This window comes from Pelodiscus sinensis, chromosome 1 (genome assembly GCF_052426305.1).
Source record: "Pelodiscus sinensis isolate ZL-2025 chromosome 1, ASM5242630v1, whole genome shotgun sequence".
Classification (NCBI taxonomy): Eukaryota; Metazoa; Chordata; order Testudines; family Trionychidae; genus Pelodiscus; species Pelodiscus sinensis.
This window is the reverse complement of record NC_143052.1, coordinates 117,387,561-117,407,398: the sequence shown is the minus strand read 5'-3', so window position 1 is coordinate 117,407,398 and position 19,838 is coordinate 117,387,561. Positions and strand designations below refer to the sequence as shown.

At 41.1% G+C, this 19,838-nt stretch overlaps 1 protein-coding gene across 1 annotated transcript in view; it reads right to left on the bottom strand.

Moving 5' to 3' along the window:
- The window catches only part of PDE3A (phosphodiesterase 3A), a 376,204-nt gene that overhangs the window by 44,952 nt on the left and 311,414 nt on the right, over positions 1-19,838 (bottom strand). Inside the window, exons 5-9 of the mRNA XM_006121290.5 lie at positions 17,950-18,065; positions 10,791-11,010; positions 6,028-6,113; positions 3,810-3,979; positions 2,419-2,556 (exon numbers count right to left, since the gene is read on the bottom strand). Of these exons, the coding sequence (XP_006121352.3) occupies positions 2,419-2,556; positions 3,810-3,979; positions 6,028-6,113; positions 10,791-11,010; positions 17,950-18,065 (730 nt within the window). The remainder of the gene's footprint in view (positions 1-2,418; positions 2,557-3,809; positions 3,980-6,027; positions 6,114-10,790; positions 11,011-17,949; positions 18,066-19,838) is intronic.

Here is a 19,838-nt window from a genome sequence, read left to right as displayed (position 1 = left end):
CTGCTCCATTCTCCCTCCCTCATCCTCCCTCCCTCCCTCATCCTCCCTTACTTTCACCAGGCTGGGGCAGAGAGTTGGGGTGCAGGTTCTGGTCTTGGGTTAAGGGATTTAGAATGCGAAGAGCTCTGAGACGAGCCTGGGGCAGGTAGCTGGGTTGCAGGAGGGGGTTCTAGGTGCTGGCTTTGGGAGGGTGTTTGGATGCAGAGGGTCTTAGGGCTAAGGCAGGGACTTGAGGTATAGGAGGGGGTTCATGACTTAGGTAGGGGTTCAGGATGTGGGCTCCAGCTGGGCACTGCTTACCTCAGGTGGCTCCTGGATGGTGGTGCAGTGGGGCTAAGGCAGACTCTCCCCTGCCCTGGCCCTGCGCCACTCCCCAAAACAGGCAGCAAACTTGCTCTATCCCTAATCCTGTTGTGCCCCCCTCTCTGCTCTGTGGAGATAGGATAGAGGGTGGGAAGAGGGCACCTTAACATCAGTGCCCTCCACTTCTTCCCCTGCCCAGCAAACAGGGGGCTCCAGGGGGAACAGCTCCAAGGCAAAGGGCTAGAGATGCGCAGCAGTGGGGGGAGGGGCAGCTGAAATGCTGCACTTGATAGCCATGGGGCGAAACGAGTCAGATCCAGATCTACTGGCTGGTGACCACCGAGTTAGACATTTAAACTCAATTAGCATATTTAATGCTTTCCAGTAGCCTCCTGCACACATTACACTATAGAAGGGAAACTATCACTAAAAAACAAATTTGTTCAGAGGTTTTGTCCTGATCATATATTATACACTTCCTCTTTACAAACCATTATCTCACTACAAGGGAAAATGGCCAATTTGCCACTGTGCCATCTGTCCGAGACAGAACATCAGAAATGGCTGCCCGTCGCAGGGAGCCATAGCCTGTAATACCTCTGAGGCTGGTATAGGGGGCTCTGTCTGTGAGGTGGAGTGTTTTCCATATAAGGGCATGTAAATTAATAATCTTCCCCTGCTCGCTCCACCCATTGCAGTAACAGATCAGCCAGAGGGCTGACTGGTGCTCAGGCCTGCTACTCCACCCACTGCAGCAAAAACCAACCTATGGGGTGATAAGTTCACAGGCAATAAAACAGGCAGGCAGCCCCTCTCTCACTGGGGATTCGCATTGAGTGAACGCCTGGCCTGATCACCCAGACGCCTTGCACCCCCCGCTCTTGAGTCTTACTGAGCGTACTCCGAGTTGGTCGACCCGAGTGGAGACAGTTTATGAGCGTGTGACCGGTACTTGTGTTCCTGCTGTCTCCAGAACTGGTATAACACCCCCCCCCCCCACCATCATCCCTATCCTAATTGATTTTTTAGTTGTCCTTATTGCTTGCCAAGTGACAGTGGCTAAAAAGTTACTAAGTTAGTTTATAAATAGTTGTGGTTTAGGTTTTTTACTGTTTCCTTGTATAAAGTTGTGTAAATAATCAGCCCTATGGACAATACCAGTGTTAATTCAACTGTTCCTAACCCCTGGGCAGTTATTGGGAATTATTGTGATTTAGAAAAGCCTCAGGGAATTGTTTTGTGTTGTCTGGCAGTCTGTTTAATTTTTGTTCCGATGATTGTCTGGCGCCATCAAAATAAAATCAGTTTGTGCTTTTTGAAACCCCCAGTTGCGGTCTCATCCTTTCCAGCATCCCTTCGAACCTCGTGTATTATGGGGACTGACACCATCAAGAGGCGAACAACAGAGGCCAAGGAAGTCCTGATGATAACCTGGCCAAGAAAATACTGATGATAATTAGGGTGCAAGTTGTATTGTGTAAATAAAGGCTGTGTCAGCATCTTCCTGCAAGTTCTACAGGAGTAACAAAAGGTTGGCAGTTAAAAAGGAACCTTAGCAGATTATCATCGGCTGAATCACATCTGTATTAGATGGATGGTTAGTATTTACTGGTAACATGTTAACTCTTTAAAAGTGAGGCACAGGGCTGAGATAGTAGGATCAGATGTTTTTCATGTATCTTGGTCTCATGTACAGCTTGACTAGGATCTGAAATGCAAGAGAAGACCATATCTATTCTTTTGGGTCATTTGTCTACTTGTTGCCCTCTACTCCTCATATGATGGACAATGCAAAATCCCATAAAACAAGAAACTGAAGATGTTGGCAGCAATTCTTCCAGTCTTAGCTGAAGGTACACTGGGCCAGGAGGCATTTATAATTCTTTTAAGAGACAACATTTGGAGAGAAGGAAGACTTTTTAATGGTAATGGATTGTGGAATTACTGCAACTGCTGCTATCATGGAGTTGTATAGCAGGATTTCCTGGCTCCTAGCCACAGAGATGAAGAGGGCCCATCACATATTTAAAAGTTCTTTTACTCTGTATCTGTCTATGTACATAAAGTATACTGGCACTGCACCTCCAATCTGCCTGTACAAAACATGTTTCTTACCTGGCTGAGGATCCGACCACATTTCTTTCCTATTTTTTCCACCAAATCAAAGACTGGGAAGTTCCAATAGTTTAGCTGATCCATAAGAGAGTCCAAGTTGTCCATGACAAGAGGCTCCGGGGCAAGGATGGGTTTGTCCTGCACCAAGAATGAGAAGACAGAATTCTTCTAGATCACAGACTTATGAAGAGTCAAACTAACAAGGTAAAGGTGCTGTAAATCTAGGGCCAAAATTAACCACAGGCATAAGCAGATGAAGTCTTATTGGTGACAACGGAGTTATGCTTATTTCCACCATACCTTAATTTAGCCTTTCTGCTTTATAATTTTTGTTAAACTGGAATTGATTGGGAATCCTGGAAATGAAAGATCAGTGTGTCCTTATCACAATTGCAGAGAGGTCATTCACCTTTATTTTTAAACTTGCACTAGGCAGAAGAAAATATATTGATTTGTTATTTCCATACTGTGGTCTGCTATAGACTAACAAAAGGATTCAGGCAATAAATTCCAAGCTAGTCTTACAGTGAAAAGGAATGGGTAAGTAACATTCAAATATAATTAGAACCCCTCCCCTGTTCCACTCAGAGACACTGAAAAGAAACCTGTTTTGAAATCTGAAAGATATCTCCCTCTTCACATGCCTCTGACGCTCTCTTAGCTCTTGACTTTCAAGTAATGACCAAAAGTGGAAACAAGAGAGCCAAAATATCTCCAGTAAATCTCTCCTCCTGGTATATCCAACTTTGACAAGAAGCAGAGATTACCCCAAATTCTGTTCTCGTGAGAGTTTAGTCTAATTGCACAGATGAAGGGGTTTTAAAATTTTGACTAAACATTCAAACATTTGCCTGATTATTTGAACCAAACTTATTACAGTGGTCCCATGAAAACATCAGTATTTGCTAACAGTTTCAGAATACAGTGTATATGGCATAGGAGATACAAATGTGTTTCACTATATTTGTACAGGAAATAACTATAAACATTTGTCAAAGTTACTGCAAATTATAACTTTTTAAATGGTGACCGTTGCAAATGCTAACCAAGATTACAAAGTTTATTAGCCCATTAAAGTGTTTACATGGCTAATCAGGAAGACTGTACATACTGTATTGGTAGCATACACAAGATTATTTCCATACCTCACAAAGAACATTTTCACAAATGCATGCTTCAGTTTGGAATCCTGAATCCATATTTAAGTGTCAAAATAGGTAGCTTAATTTTAAAAAATGCTAAGCACTCACAATTCCGATGGGTAGCTTAGTGCTTTTGAAAATCAGATGTCCTATTAAGATGCATAAATGTGGACATGACACTAAGTTTTTGTGTCTTGAGTTTTACTTAAATATAGTATGAAAGCATTACTTAAAACAACTGTGAATTACCTCAGGTGGTATTAAAGGGTGCAATACGATAGTCTCCGGTGTATATGTTCTGCAGACAGATCCCTTCCGCATCTGTTCTTTAGAGCAATCTGTCTCATCATCATTTTGTACAATATCGCTGCTGTCACTATTGTTGGTTTCATAGTCAGAGGTGGCTTGAGCTGGATCATCTATAAAGCAAACCAGACTGTTTTGAGAACAGTAGGGACCACACTACAAAGCATTCTCTCTGACCTTCAGAGTAATGCCAACACAATCTCTGATTCATACACACATGTGCTGTTTGGCTAGGTCTGAAATCTGACAGTCTACTCAACTGCACTGAAGAAGGTACCCCCCTCTCAGACAGGGCTTAAAAACTGGGATCATAGCATGGAGAATGAATAAACTCTGATGGGCCAAATTACGTAACAGAGCGAGACCACATCTATTATATATTTTGAACCACCTAGAACTGAGTTAATGGAGACCTTTTTCAGATTCCTTATTATAAATACTTTGTGCAACACATGGTGTGTTTTTAATATACATACCATCTTTGCAGCATGGAATAAGAGCTGCCCCTGGATGAATATGACTCTCACTGAAGTTACTGAGAAGTGAAAATATCTACATCTTAAGGCTGAATTTAGCTTTGTGACTAGATATAAGCATATAGCTATTCTGCTTCCTAGACCCTGAGCAAGAGTTACAATTGGTATAAATTACAAAGGCAAATGAAGCTGACAAAAAGACAACTGCTGATAGAGAAGTCTGCAATGGAAGAAAATATTAAAATGGTAGAAAGGAAATTTTTCTGGATAGAAAAAAAGCTATAGGGATTTCCCAAAGCCTATTTTATCTCAACTCTTGTAAAAATAAAAAGTGAGAGAATTAAATACTGTTGTGCTGCCTGTAGCCTTCAATGTTACCATGTATAATGACGTTATAAACACCCTAAACATCTACTTCCAGGGTCAATTGTACTGAATCATTTATACTTCTAATTAGTGAATAAACATATACAACAAATGCTACATGGGTACCTAATATAAACAGGAAATCAACATACAGCTACCTGAGTCCTTTTTTTGCTTTTTTATTTTTTTGTTTAAACTTTTGCTATATTCATAGATTTCCAAGACAGAAGGGAGCCTTGTGATCTTTTAGTTTGACCTCTGTAATGCACAGGCCACAGAACTTTCCCCAAAGTGATTCCTAAAATAGATCTTGTATAAAAATAACCACTTTTGATTAAAAAATTGTCAGCAATAGTTATTCCAAAAGTTACACTCTGGCATAAACCGTGGCTCTTGTGTGTCTAGCTCCCAGGTGATCCACATACCCTACAAGTAAGCCAGGGATAGGGACAAGTATGTCTACATGGCCCACTCCTTTCAGCAGCTATCTATCTGCCCTCCTTGATGGGCATAAATAGCAGTGTAGACAATAAAGCACTGTTTTGGTGAGTGGAATAAAAGCATGCTTGAACCCTGGGCATATATACCTGGGTAAGTACCCTACATGACTCTGCATGCCCATGTAGTTCCTCTCCTACCTACATTGCTACTTCAGGAGTGAAATGTTTCTGCAGAGGAGAAAGGCTCTGGCAGGTGCTACCTTTCTGCCAGAACCTTTCTGTGCCACAGTGAAAATCTGTGGTAGGGGGAAGCCCCCCTCCCAGTCTCTCCCCACTGCCTCCCTCCTTTCACTGACACATGCAGCTACACAATGCAGCACGGACAGAACTGCTTTTCTCTGCAGCATGTAGCCTGTAGTGTGTAGTGAAGACATAGATGTAATGTGGCTTTAATGGAGCCAAACTGCCAGAGTCACCATGCCTTGAAAGGGATTTCTTGGCACAAACAGCAGTGTGGTAATCTGAATAGGGAGTAGGCTGCATTGACCCTATTGCAAGTTGCCCACAGAATTGGCAGGGCCAGGGATATGTCTCCATCCAATCTCTTCTCCATTGCAGGCCCCTACATTTGAGGATGCTGCTGAAGAAACAGTTGATGCCTTCAGACACTGACACCCACCCATTGCATAGAGTGTGTCTTCAGGAGTTGGTTTTGGCCTAGGTAAGTGTTACTGTTCCAAAGGAAAGAAAATATACATACAGCTTGTGATCTCATCCATGTACAATCTCTGGATACAAAGAAACAAAAAAGACATACTCCCTCAACAACTACTACATTATAGAGGGACATCTCTTTTGATTTTACAACCACCAAATTACCTGTTCTGGTCAGGGCATGTGCTGTTCCATCACCTCTATCCAGTGCACCAGTGCCAGAACCTATTTGGTTATATGGTCTGCCACAGCTGGAACACAATACCAAAGAACATGAGCATTAAAGCATCAGGTACATTACTGAGGAAAAGTCATCTAGACTATTTCTTGATCCTTGCTGCTAATACAAGATTATGCCCTACCATCTAATCTGCAACTCTTTGTGCATTTAAAGGACAAATTCACAGGAATGCTCAGATTTTTTGTTGGGTGCTCGTATTGCAAAAGGCTATCATAAATGTGTCTTAACCAGCCAACTATGCTGGGTTTAGAAGCTGCTTGCCATTGCCAGAGTGATGCAAAGAGACGCATTTTGAATCAATCCCAGTATGATTTTTTTCATTATGTTTATTGTACAAAAGAGCAAATTGAAAATATAACACAATTACACTATGAAAAAAGAATAAAGAATGAACAAGGGGAAAATTCACCAGGATCCAGTCCAGTCTAAAGTGATTCAAGTAGAATATAGACACTTTTAGCAGATTTCCCCTCGCATCACATGCCTGCTTAGAAATACACACATCACCGTAAGTAATATAAAAGCGAGGCACTGCTGCTGGACTTTAGTGATACTATACTTGATTTGTTACTACTGGAGGGACACGCCAGGTAAATGGGGTGGTACTCAATTAAAAAGCCTGAGAGGAGGTGACAAAGAGCGTACTTACCAACTTCCAGGAAATGGAAAGATGCTTTAAAACGAAAACGACAAACACCTACCATGCATCACACACCAGGAACATCTTTTGAAATATTTGCCTCTAAAGGTATTGGTATGCACTGTAATTTTATTTTTGAAACATTGTTTGGGGATAGAGTTCTGAGCCCATTTGCCTAATGCAAAATCTATCTGGTTACCTATAAGGTTCTCATAACTGTAGTAGCAGCACAAACACCAATTAAGAGAGCCTGAAAGGCTCCCATATGATAGTAGCACGAGCCACATTTTTCAGACAGAGCTGAAGCACAAAGAGAAAGTAAGCGACATTCCCAAGATCACACAGGAACCTGGTGGTGGAGAAGCCAGGATATTGGTTCCTTAGCCACAAAAGCAATCTCACTCAATTTATGCTTCAATGAGGTACATTTTAATACATTAAAATAAATAATTTTATTAAAATGACTGTTAAAAGTACTGGATACAGAAGATACTTCTTCACAAGCCCCTTCTTGTCCTATTTTTTGTTGCAAGCAGAACATTTATGTTTTAGCAGCCAAGAAGCAGAACTACATCTAGAGGCACATGTAGAACTATTCCAAACACAAAATGTCTTTAGGGTGTTTGTGGTTCTGTACTTCCAGGTTAACGCTACATAGGGTACATTGTGAGTGTAAGGTAGTTTTTTTTTTTTTTTTTTAACTAAAATGATTCCACTTTCAAAGGGCTAAATGGGAATTCAAAAAATATTTGGAATGCCTGGAGTTGCAAAATACAAACTATTTAGTTAGTGTTTAATTTGTAATAAAAGAGGTGCCAGAACTCAAGCAGTTAGGTGCCAGGGTTTTAGCAATTTTTTTCTTTCCTACCTCACAAGACAAAACCCAAGATGTAAGGGCCATGAACTCCCAAACTTAGAGGTGTCAAGGGTCAGCCATGGCACAAAATAAGCACTGAATGCAGGGATATCAAGTGAAAGCAGATTGAAAAGGAAGGCAAAAGTGAACACACAAGACAGTCTATAGGAAACTTGGAGCCTGATCCAAAGTCCTAGGAGGCAAAGGGTTGCAAAAGTGAGCATATTTTTATGACTTCAAAGGGGCTTTGGATGAGGCCACTGGTGACTCATACATTGGCAGAATTTTATAGCCTTGCTTACAAAACTAAAAGAGTGCAGTTCTAACATTGTGATTGGTTGTTTAACATGATTAAAAATTGCATAAAGAAGAAACATTTGTGCATGTTCTACTACACTGAAGAGGAACAGATTGAAATCCAAATCTTGGTGTTGAGTAAGGGTAACCACAATAATTAGCAGTATGTTCTGGAGCTTGATGTGCCCTCTGAAGAGAATTTGAAAAAGTAGAAGAAAACCTTTATAACAATTGTGCATATTTTATAAAACCATCATGTAAGAAGATGTAAACCACTGAGTTTGTAAATGAGCCCACACAGACAGGATTGTTACTGAGAATTTTGTTTTGTTAGTGCTTTGGTTCTGGATGTTACCACAATTTCAGTAATAAAAAGTCAAAATATAGCAAAAGACTGGACAAGGCCTCCTGGTGTTTTGTGATGCACCAGACCTTCATGATGTTATGAAATAGTGTATGTATCACTGTATGTTGCGTGTATTCTCTCTCTCTCACACATTTTCCCACTGTCCCCCACACCCAGAAATTCATTCCTATCTCCTCATCCCGTTACTTAGAAATCTGCAGTGTGAGGAGTGAAGCTTCACACTCCTTAGGTTCAGTGTTACGGTTGTGTTCTGTGTAGTTATGTTTTTAATCATGTGATGATCAGCACAGTAACTGAGAATCCTGCAAATACTATGAGCCTGCCATGGATTTTTTACCTTAAATGAGGAGCAATTTTAACTAAGTGAAAAAAATTGAAATTCTATGTATGTTATTGATTCTATCCCCATTTAAAAGTGCTTATCAAATTCACCCTGGATAAGGCCCAAATAATGAGGGCCACAAAACTGGACGATGTAGACAACATTAAATGACTTATTGATTTGTGATGCAACAGCATTTAGAAAAACTGGCTGAACAGTTAAATTGGCAGCTAACTTGCCACAATTCACTCAAGTGTAGATTATTAGCCAAGTGCTACAACTAGAGTTAAAACCAAGTGCTGAATGTTTGCCACTAATCTCCTGGGCCTGTAGCACACTGGAGACAAGGAAAGTCTTTTTATTGATTTCATCTGAGTCTGGATCCCATCTCCAATGAGCAGCAGCCTTAAATTGCCGGTCAATGTGTAAGAGCAGAGCAACTACATTTTTTATTTCCTTTTAATGTAGAATTATGTACTCTTCTCTTCATTGTTTTCAACTCATCTACCACAAACACACAGTATCCTACACTCTGAATATAAAGCCTTGTGAAAATGTATCACCATTACGGATGTAACCAATTCTCAAGGACATCCTCTTGTGGAATAACCCTGAGCTGTTTTTTGCATATTATATTTATGTTGGTAGTGGGCACATTGTTTATGTGCTGGGATGCAGCTTGTATCTGCAGAAGTGACATCTGTATGCCAATAACAAGTAAATTGCTATTTTTAGTGATGATTCTGCAACAGTGTTCACAGTGTATGCTGCTATATATTAGTAGTGTTCTAATGGAGCACATTTACGTTTGTGCTGACAACACTGAAATTTCTGGTAGTGGTGCTAGTTGATTTTAACTATTTATTTATTCTAAATCTACACTTTGTTTCAAAAACTAGGTAAGATTGGTAAATGTGGGCAATGTACTTACTTATCAAAACAACTATTCATAGCCTCAACTTTGAGTCTCCCTACCTGATTCCACACACAGCAAACTCCATCAACAGATAATAACTCATCATTTTTGAGAAATAAATGAATTCAACCACTGGGATTGAGATAGAATATCAACACTTTTTAGCATCTAATCCAACATTTAGGATGAAAGAGAGCCCTCGTGCAAAGTATTTTCTTCTCATTGACACCAGGTCACAAAGCCTAAACAGCTGACACCAAACCTGGCTACATGATGAGCTTGACTGTGTTCATGCCAATGTCCAACAGGGTTTATACACTTCACACCACAATACTGAACTTTCTCACTGTCTTACATTGGACACACACTGCTGAGTCCATTATTCAGGTTTCACTTCAAATGAGTCTTTTCTGAAGACATGAAACAATAGTACTTCCAGGGTCCAGCTACCCAAGTTTTGTTCTCACAACTGTGTTCTCTTAGAGCAACTAAGAGTAAAGTATGGTATTACTAAATTATTTTGTAATAACTGGCAGTAGCATCAGACTTCTTGCAATTGATTTAAAAAAATATTCACTACCAATGCTATTCTGTGCATGTATCGACATCTTCGGAAGGATATAAGCCTACATTAATGTAGACTTCAGTTTAATTATATACAGTAACTAGCACAATATACATGTATTGTGTAACATAGTAGAAACTTTGTATTTTGCAAATGCTAACAGCAAAGAGCTAGTGTGGCAGTAATACACTGGGCATAAAATGTATCTGGACCAGGGAAGAGGACGGACAGACAGTCCATTTGAATATCAAGTACAATAGTTTATCTGGAACTATTTTGAAAAACAAGTTTGAATATCAAGTACAATAGTTTGTCTGCCTCAGCAAAACTAACCAACAGTGGATCTTTGTACTTGTCTAATTCCTCTGTGCCTGACTGCCATTTCTGAAATAATGAGTATACTGAAAAACTGAAACATGACCCTGAAGTGTATGTTATTGTAACTAGAGTGTGGCATGAAAAACACGTCATTAACATGAACAGAGATATAGAAAATCAATCTATGATTTTTTTTTTGTAAATCAGTCGATATAACTCAACAAAAGCAAAAGCTTTTAGTTGAAATTAATTGTTTTGAACTTTAAAAACACCACGTAGCATTGAACTAGATACACAGTGAACAACTTTACTATGGGGGAAAATCATATCAATATACTGTACTGAAATAAATCAAGAGAATGGTCCAGGGAAAAACAAGCAGGTATGTATCAAATTAACATCTTACCTGCTGCAGATAACGGGGGGGCCCATAATCTGCTCCGAAAGGTCAGGTGCACTCTGCGTAGATGTTAAAATCTTGTGTGGTTTCAGACTTTGTTTAGTATCAGTGTCAGTAGAGTCTGGAAATTGCACAGAAAAGGTTTTCCCAGTGGGACTGGCGGCTGGGGTTCCCTGAATAGGTGAATGGCATGGGGAGGTGAGAGGTGAGATGTTTGGCGGGATACCTAGCAAGAGAAAACAGTTTCTTCAGTTCAAAAAAGGTCACTATGCAGCTATATCAATGAATTGTATGCAGACAGACTACTTTTGAAATGCACAAAACAATACAGAGAGTCTCCACAGAGAACCAGATCTAACACTAACATAAATGAGTAAAACTTCATTGATTTCAATGGAGCTATGCCAACTTCTATCAGCTTTACAGGTTTAGGGCATAGTCCCCTTTGATGACAACCTACAAGCAGTATACACAAACTAAAGAACATATAGTAGGTAAGTAAGGGGAGGAAGCATGATCCAGAAGTTATGACACCAGATGGGGAGTCATGATATTTGGGTTCTAGTCCAGGTTCAGCTTCATTGTTTGATTTTGGGCAAACCACTTAATTTATAGATTTTCTATAAATTAGAAACTGAAACACAAAGAAAGAGAAAAAAATGCTTACCCAACTTGGTAATGAACCCAGTATTCTACATATGAGTAAGTGATAAACCAAAGAGTAATATTTAAAATATGGATAATAATGTATCCTTTCATCTTGAAGGATTCCACTACACAATATGCATGCTCAAGTATCACTGAGATACAGTCATCTCAGTTGTGACTCAGGGTACATCTACATAGCAGGGCAAAAGTTAAATTAAGATACACAACTTCAGCTACATCAATTGTGTAGCTGAAGTAGAAATCGCTTAATTTGGCTTTTGGCACAGTCTACACAGCAGGAAGTTGAAGGAGGTACACTCCTCCTTCGACTTCCCTTCCTCCTCGTGAAATGAGGGTTACAGGAGTCGGGAGTAAGTAGTCCTCCATCTCGACATTATTTTGAAACAATGGCTTGCTGTGTAGACACGCACTATGTTATTTCGAAATAACATTTCCAAAATAATGCTGTGCTGTAGACGTACCCTCAGAGGGGACCGCAGCACCCAAACCTGTGCACAGAAAGGGTGTGAGAATATACCGGACCTTTTTTGGCTCCCAATAACTGGCCCTAGAGTCCTCCTACACCCCACCTCAAGCAGCAGCAATGTGACTGGAAAGAGAGCAGTGAAGGTGGGTCCTCCAGGGCTGTCTCAAGAGGCTTTAAAGCAGCAGCTAATCAGAGCCCATCAGACTCAGATGAGAGAAGCTGCAGGGCCTTGTCAGGTCAATTCCTGGCTGATTTGCTTAAGTTCGGTTTGCAGGGAGGGAGAAGATGAATGTGAATGTTAACCTTGAAATAAGGTTGACACTAAAAGGGGTCAGACAGGAAAGGCCCATGGAAGTAGCTGCAATGAACTGGAATTTACCAGTATAAAGCTTCTATTTAGGGTCCCTGGTCTGGAGCTGGAGAGCAGGTGGACTTAGGTTTCTCAACCTGCCATAGGGAGAGTGGTATATACCCTGGAAGGTGCTTTGTGCTTTGGCTGGAAGACCAAGGCACTCAAGATCCACCATGGTTGGCCAGCAGCCTGCAGGGGTGCCAGAATGGAGACAAAAACTACAATACCACATCTAGTCTCCCATTACAAAGGGGCAAGTCGACATTCTGAGCCAAGTCCATTGGGAGAAATCCCTACACTTCATGATCCACCCATAGCAGAAAAGCCCATAAAGCCACATACCAAAAGAGAGACACAAAAGGTTGCTAACTTTCTGATTACCCAAACCAGAATATCCTTACCCTGACCACTTTCCTCCACTCACTCCATTCCCCCCTTCCTCATCTCTTGCTCTCCCCTACCCTAGTGCATTTTCACCTGGCTGGGGGAAGGGGTTGGTGTGAGAGGGAGATCTCCAGCTGGGGATGCAGGCTCAGCGGCGGGAGGGGAGCTGTGAGTTTGGGCTGCAGGAAAGGGCTCTGGGCTGGGGCAGGAGATTGGGTTGGGGTGCAGGTGGGTGTGGGCTTTGGGTGATGCTTACCTCAGACAACTCCCGGAAGCAGCTGGCATGTCTGGCTCCTAGGTGGAGGAGTCAGGGTGATTGGTCTGCCACCCTGTCCACAAACATCTCCCCTCCCCCCAGGTCCCACTAGCTGTGATTCCCTTCCAATGGGAGCTGCAGAGCTGGCAGTTGGGGCAGGGACAGTGTGGGGAGCTCCCTGGCCATCTCCCAGCTGGAGGAACATCTTGCCACTTCTGTGAGCCACATGGAGTCAGGTATGGATGGGAGCCTGCCTATCTCATTACTCCTCTGACTGTTTTTTTAAAGGCTGGGTCAGCAGTGCTGACCAGAACCACTAGGGTCTCTCTTTGACTGAACATTCTGGCCAGAAACCAACCCCCTGGATAAATGCACATACTTCAGAAGGATGAAAGACTCAACCAACCTGCCAGGAATTTGTACCTGATCTACTAAGCCATGTTTCTCACACCCAGTTTATTTTTAGGGCCCATAAAAAATGTTATTTTTAATTGTTTAAAGTTTTGTATTGTGACAAATACCTAAATGTATTTTTGGTAAAACAGTCATCTCTGACTAAGACAATAATGCTGATTTAAGACTACGAAGCATTAACCATAATAGTAAATACGTTTAATATTTCGGTCTTTCTAGGAAATCACATGTCCTCAGCATAACTTTTTGATCTCCCCCTATCACTTTAAAGGAGCAAAATGAGAAACCTTATTTAATGGTGACCATTCAAAAGTCAAAATGTGTTGACAGTTATCACACAGTAATATTAAAGATCGCACCATTTTTCTCTGTACCTTGAACAGAGAATGACTGTGGTGGGTGAGTGATATAGTAGGTTGGCAGAAGTTAGCTGCACAATTGCAACCACCATATCAATTTTGAAGAGACATCTGCATAGGAAAGTTTTGGAGAAAGCAGCCCAATAATATTCTGCAATCTGTAGGTCACGAGCATCTCCTGAACGTAACTGGATCACAAAACAACTTTCCTTAAAGTACTGAGCAGTCACACCCGAGCGGATACAATTTTCCTCCCTCTTCCCTCAACATTTTGCATTGTTTTCACAGTCAAATTAGATTTAGGAAATAACAAAACTCATCTCCTGCATCAATCTCCTTCACTTTCTCCAACAGTGAAATTGGAGCTGGTGAAAGACACTAGGTTTGGCAGCACTGACCACCCAAGTTCTCCTTAGCACCCATTCACTGAACAGACAGAAGTGGTAAGCTGCCCCCTATTATCCCACTAATATGCCTTAATCCTGCTTTGAAAGGAGAAATTTAGGGAGTGAGAGGCCAGTTCAATCTCCATGACCATCGAAATCATTGGCTTCTCTGCAGAGATATAAGGATTAGCCTGGGATTTGAAATTTACTACATGCAAGCTAATTAAAAGCTTTCTGATGGTAACGAAATTTTAGTAAGTTAGAAGGGGGAAAGCTCGGTTTTGGTTTACCAGTTCTCAAAGCTGTCTCATTCACACCAAACTAGCTTATCATATTTTAAATGTTTGACAGTCACTTATTTGTCCAGATTCTGTCTGTCACCTGTTATTCTTTGTCACTCCTGGAGAAAAGAGTGCATGAAGACATCTTTCATCAGTTCAAAGCCAATCTGATAAATTGAAGTACTAGCTTTTGTGGTAATGAATGTGTATCTAATTACAGTCACCTCTCTCACTCCTGCTTATGAGCAGGCATCGGACAAAGGTCTGTCTTATGAAAACATGAATACATAAGTGTGAGGACAGGTACCAAAAAATTTGGAGGGTAAATATTAACTTCCTTAGAGTAATCTAATGCTTAATTCTTTATTTCCAAGACTACGAGCAAATATGTTTAACACCACTTGCGACTTTGAACAATCAAAGGAAGAGAAGATAAACAAAGTGGTGGAAAAATAAATGTAAGTATATCCATCTGTTTAGGGTCTCAAGAGATCTTTCAGATTAGTGTAGTCATGTAAGTAGTAAAGCACTGACACTGATATGGCATGAAACAACACATGAAAACACTTGTGGTTGCACCTTAGACTTGCCAAAATAGAAGCATTGGTACACATGGATTTTCAAATAATAAATAATGTCATTTAAAAGGGCATGTTTTAAAGTCAATGTGTGAGAGAAAAACATACACTAGTGTAGCCAGACACAAAAACCCCATCTTGTTTTTCCACGAGCCCCATCTTGTTTTTCCCTCCCCCCCAGAGAGCAAGAGAAAGGCAGTCAGCCTTTGATGCCCTGGGAACACAGGTTTGCTGCCTGTCCCTGACTCTACCATAAACAGAAACCAGACAGTAAATGGGCTAGCTGACGACCCGGGACCTCCCGTCGCCCTGATGGCTAGTACCAGTAATGGACATGCCTGCACTGTCCCAGGAGAGGAATCTTCGCCCATCACATACCAGAGGTGCCCATTGTCTGCATTTTCCCAGGTGTAAATTATGCTTTGCACCCTTCGTGGGAAACTTGGCATTCAAAGCCATTTTTCCTAATTGGCCACTTGAAACCAGGAAGAAGCCTACATGACCCAAGGGGTATAAAAGAGGTTCAGCAGCCCACCCCATTTGAGCTCCAATCATCTATACCTGCTGGCAGGTATTGATTGTCTCCCGAGGTCTGTGGGACGCCCAACCTCGCCCTACTTCTTCCCGAGGGATTGAGAGAAAGACGCTGGCCACGCCAAGTCTGGAACGCAGGGGTGAGAATATATACTTGCTATGTGTCTATTTTGCATGCATTTAATAAGAGCTCAGAGAACCAAAGGGTTTCATGGTACCTGTAAGTGACTTATTAGTGTAATTTCTGTCCTGTCCTTTGTAGTGTCTGTGTTATCTGTAACACAGTAGTAGCATTTAACAGCTAAGTTTACCCTGTAACAATAAAATAGTAACTGTTTAAGCTTTAACCTGACTCCTTCAGTTGCTGTAACAGAACCAAGCACAATTTAAAAGAACTTCAGCTGGTCATAAGGGACTCACTGCCCTGACCGTCGGCTGACAACTAGTCTCAAGTGAGGATTACTGTATATTGCTAAGGAATCTAATATGTAAGCATCTGGTTGGTAATAATCGTAAGGAAAGATTCTTTACATGGAAATGCTGAAAAACATTTGCAATAATTAAGAGATTCACTATATTCAAAGTCCCTAGAATACCAAGAGATCAAGATTCAATATGGATCGTTATGTTGAAATGAAATTTTTACATGACCGAATCAAGTCTCTTAGAATTGCTAAGAATGGAAGGGACCTCATATGTTCTCGGCCATTCTTGTCCGTTGACGCAGGTAATAGTGAGTTTCTTGGAAGAAAAACAGATGTAAATTTAACATTGCTTGATGGGGCTGACATAAAAGGCTTGATGTGCACAGAGGTTAAACACCCATACAACCTCTCTTCAAGTCTGGAGGATCTGTGAAAGCCCATCCCCCTACACTTCCATGAAGCAGCAATTCCTCGAGACTGTATAGTGGCAGCCCTGCTAGGGGTCAGGATTGGAGATTCTGCTCTTTGCCAACTGGGGGGTGGGGGAGAAGTATCAGCAGCTAGGTTAGCTGACAAACATGCTGGGCCACTGGGCAATTTGGGAAGGGTCCGGCTCAGTGCTCCTGTAAGAGGGGGGCCTCAGGAGAAAGGGAGTGAGGCTGGGCAGTGAATGCACCATATATGCCTCCCCTTTAGCCCTCAGCACCACCTGGAGTTCATGCTCCCTCCTCCAAGCCCTTAGAATTGACCAGAACACATGGTGTGTCACTATGGCAGCAATTTAAAGGACCCAGGACTACGGGTGCTGCTGCAGTAGTGTCAGCAGCCCCTGGCCCTTGAGAATCACCAGGTCACAAGGCAGTTGCCCCATTGCCTACCCCATTGGTGGACCTCGCAGCAGTGCACAATTTTTTCTAGCACATACGGTTGACAATGATCTAATAAACATGCAGATGTAATTTCAAAATGGTGTCTAATTTTGGATTCCTTGAGGCCAAACATAAGGCTAGGAAGAGAGGTCCCATGGCCCTCCCTTTGATTGGTGGATTTTCACCACTTCTAAAAAACAGGCCGCAAGTTGTTTCAAACTGGGAACCAAAACCAATGGCTGCTTTTGAAAATTTCAGTCCCTATTTGGTGATTCCAGCAAGGGAAGCCACTGTACCCATATTTGTTTGGTGTTTAAGAACATGAGGTAACATTCTTTTGGTCTCCAGGGAAGTAAAAAAAACACAATTATTTTTTTTAAAAGCGTTCTGTTGTAAATGTTATTATCACTTAAGTTATCTTCTCTACTTTTTTCAGGCTAAAACATTATCTGACATTCCTTTGAAGTCTCCTTGTACTGAGTGAAGATATTATGTAACCGATATCATTTGTGTCTACAATGTTAGGATAAAAAATAGGTTTTTTAAAAGAACCTTTTGAAAGTAGTTGGATAATTTTATTCATTGGTTACTGTTAACTTTTTTTTTAAAAAAAGCCTTGTTCTAAGAACCATGCTTCACAAATTGGCAGATGTGCATTTGATTTGATCTGATCATCAATAAAGACCCGTGAGACTTTTTCCATGATGGACAGAAAGGCATATAGGTTAAAATGTTCTTGTCATTTGGATATAATTGTATGATAAGGACAATTAGCTGTCTATGCCTATCTCCCACAAAGTCAAATTCCACAATCTATTATACCCAGACAGCATTAACGGAGACAATGGAAAATACAGAGTCAGTCAGTTTAACGAGTATGTTATGAGACACAATTGGTCTTCAACCCTACTGGAGTCAATGGGATTGCCTAGAGGAAACCAAAGGCAGAATTTAGCATATAGATCACTGAAGTAATAAATCTAACAACTTTTATCATGTAAAGGTCAATACACAACACCACCACTTGCAATGCTGTAGTGGTTTAGATTACTGTGTTTTTAAATTATGGAAATAACTGAAGTCTTATGTAGGGCAATGAGAGAGGGGCGAAAGAATAGGCAGAAAGAAAAAGATGCAGTGCAGGCAAGCTTGCCTACATAAAATGAACATCAACCTAGAAATAGCTGTTCACCTTGTCGGCTTTGCCTTTTGGAATTAAGATGGTTTGTTGCAGACATCGCATAGGAGGCTGAGAAGGACCTGCTTTTTGTGATTGCCATCAGAAGTGAGCTGTTCCAAGGGTCGGTGCTGTAAGATCAAGAGTACAAACACATATAACTATTATTACATAAGCATTGTTACTGGAAAAGGTCTTGGTGACAGAGTTCTGAGAGAAGTTAATTGTCACAACAGTCCACACAGGAGTCTGAGTGAGAAACAAAACTCTCTACTATGAAGGGCTGTATTGTCAACTGTTTATTATTTTTAGTGAATTCAATATTGCCAAAAGGAGCTGGATTAACAACTTCAATAATTTAAGCCCTTGATTGAAACCAAACACAATTACAACATGGAATACTATAAGATTCTTCCAAGATGGCTTTCCAGTATCCCTAAACCATGTTTGGTGTGGAGACCGCAGTGCCAAGGCCCATTCACTTAATTTATACTTAAATTCCTTTATGCTGTGCTGGCAGTGTGGAAACAGACAAATTATATTGGTACCACTAACTTACGTACTTAGAGCAGTGCAAAAGGGCCTTGATGTCCATGAAAATCAGGCCCATTGGATTGCCAACAAGGGTGCCATTTATTGCAATCTGTAGAGATGTGTGCGCAGGATTCTGGAATCCATGCAGTGTTCTGGACAAAGCTATGCATAGGCTACCACCTGCTCAGAAGGTGGCGTGGGGCACAACTGCCACAGAATGATTCCATTGCTTCGTTGTGGTTTTGGGGACAATGAAATGGGACATGTTCCTTTCCTTCTCCCTATAGCCTCACCTTGCCAAACACAGATAAAGTGAGGGGGAAAATAACAAGCCATTAAAAGCAGATTTTTTTCCCCTAGCCAAAGACCTTTTTCTTGACAGTGTTTTACGGATGCAAAATGCCCCAATATGTATCTGTTTTGCTAGTCATACAGGCCTCGTTTTCCTCCCCTGGCGTATGAATTACTTCTGCTCCTCTATTGCGAGAGCTACAAACAGTAGGCTGGGAGGCTTGACAAAGCTATCATTATGCAATTGATGACATTAAACTTTGGAAGAATTGATAGCCTGTTTAGTTGGCTCATCCTGAGGAGTTATATAACAGTAGAAAAACACCAACTGCAATATTTAATTGCTCCTCTCCCCCTCACTTTAGAGTCCCTTCTTAGGAAGCTTACATATTATGTGAGAGTCTGGATTCAACAATATAAATCAAGAAAACCTTCTGAATATATATATATATCTCTCTCTCTCTCTCTCTCTCTCTCTCTCTCTCTCTCACACACACACACACACACACACACACACACACACACACAGAAAATGATTTCCACATAATGCCATTTTTTTTTGTATTTCAATTTACTGGGACACTTGGTTTCTAAGATACACTGCCGCCCCCAGAGATTTTAAGGACACTTCTATGGCTGGTTCCAGGGCTAAAAAACATGATCTTCCCCTTCCAGCTTTTACCACACAGCCAGAGCCTTGGCCTTAGTAATTATTATATCTGCAGCTGGGATTCTTAAGGTATCCCCCTAGAGGCAGCCTCCTCCAATGAAACTTCAGGCATTTTTAAATATGGGCCTCACAATTTCCACCCCCATGAAATACTTGCTAAGATCCTGCTCCTGTAGCAGCAAATGGAAAGGAAGACCTTTATTGGATAAGCCTATTAATAAGAGGAGACAAAAAGGACTCAGAGAATTTGGAAATGTCACATATTGATGGCACAAGGAAGCTTGGGAACCGTAACACATACAGGAACAGAAAGTTTAGCTATCTATTTTGTTTCTATCCCAGAACTATAAACTTTGTAATAAGAATTTGCCAGTTCCCACATAAAATTGTATCATTCACCAGGGTGAAC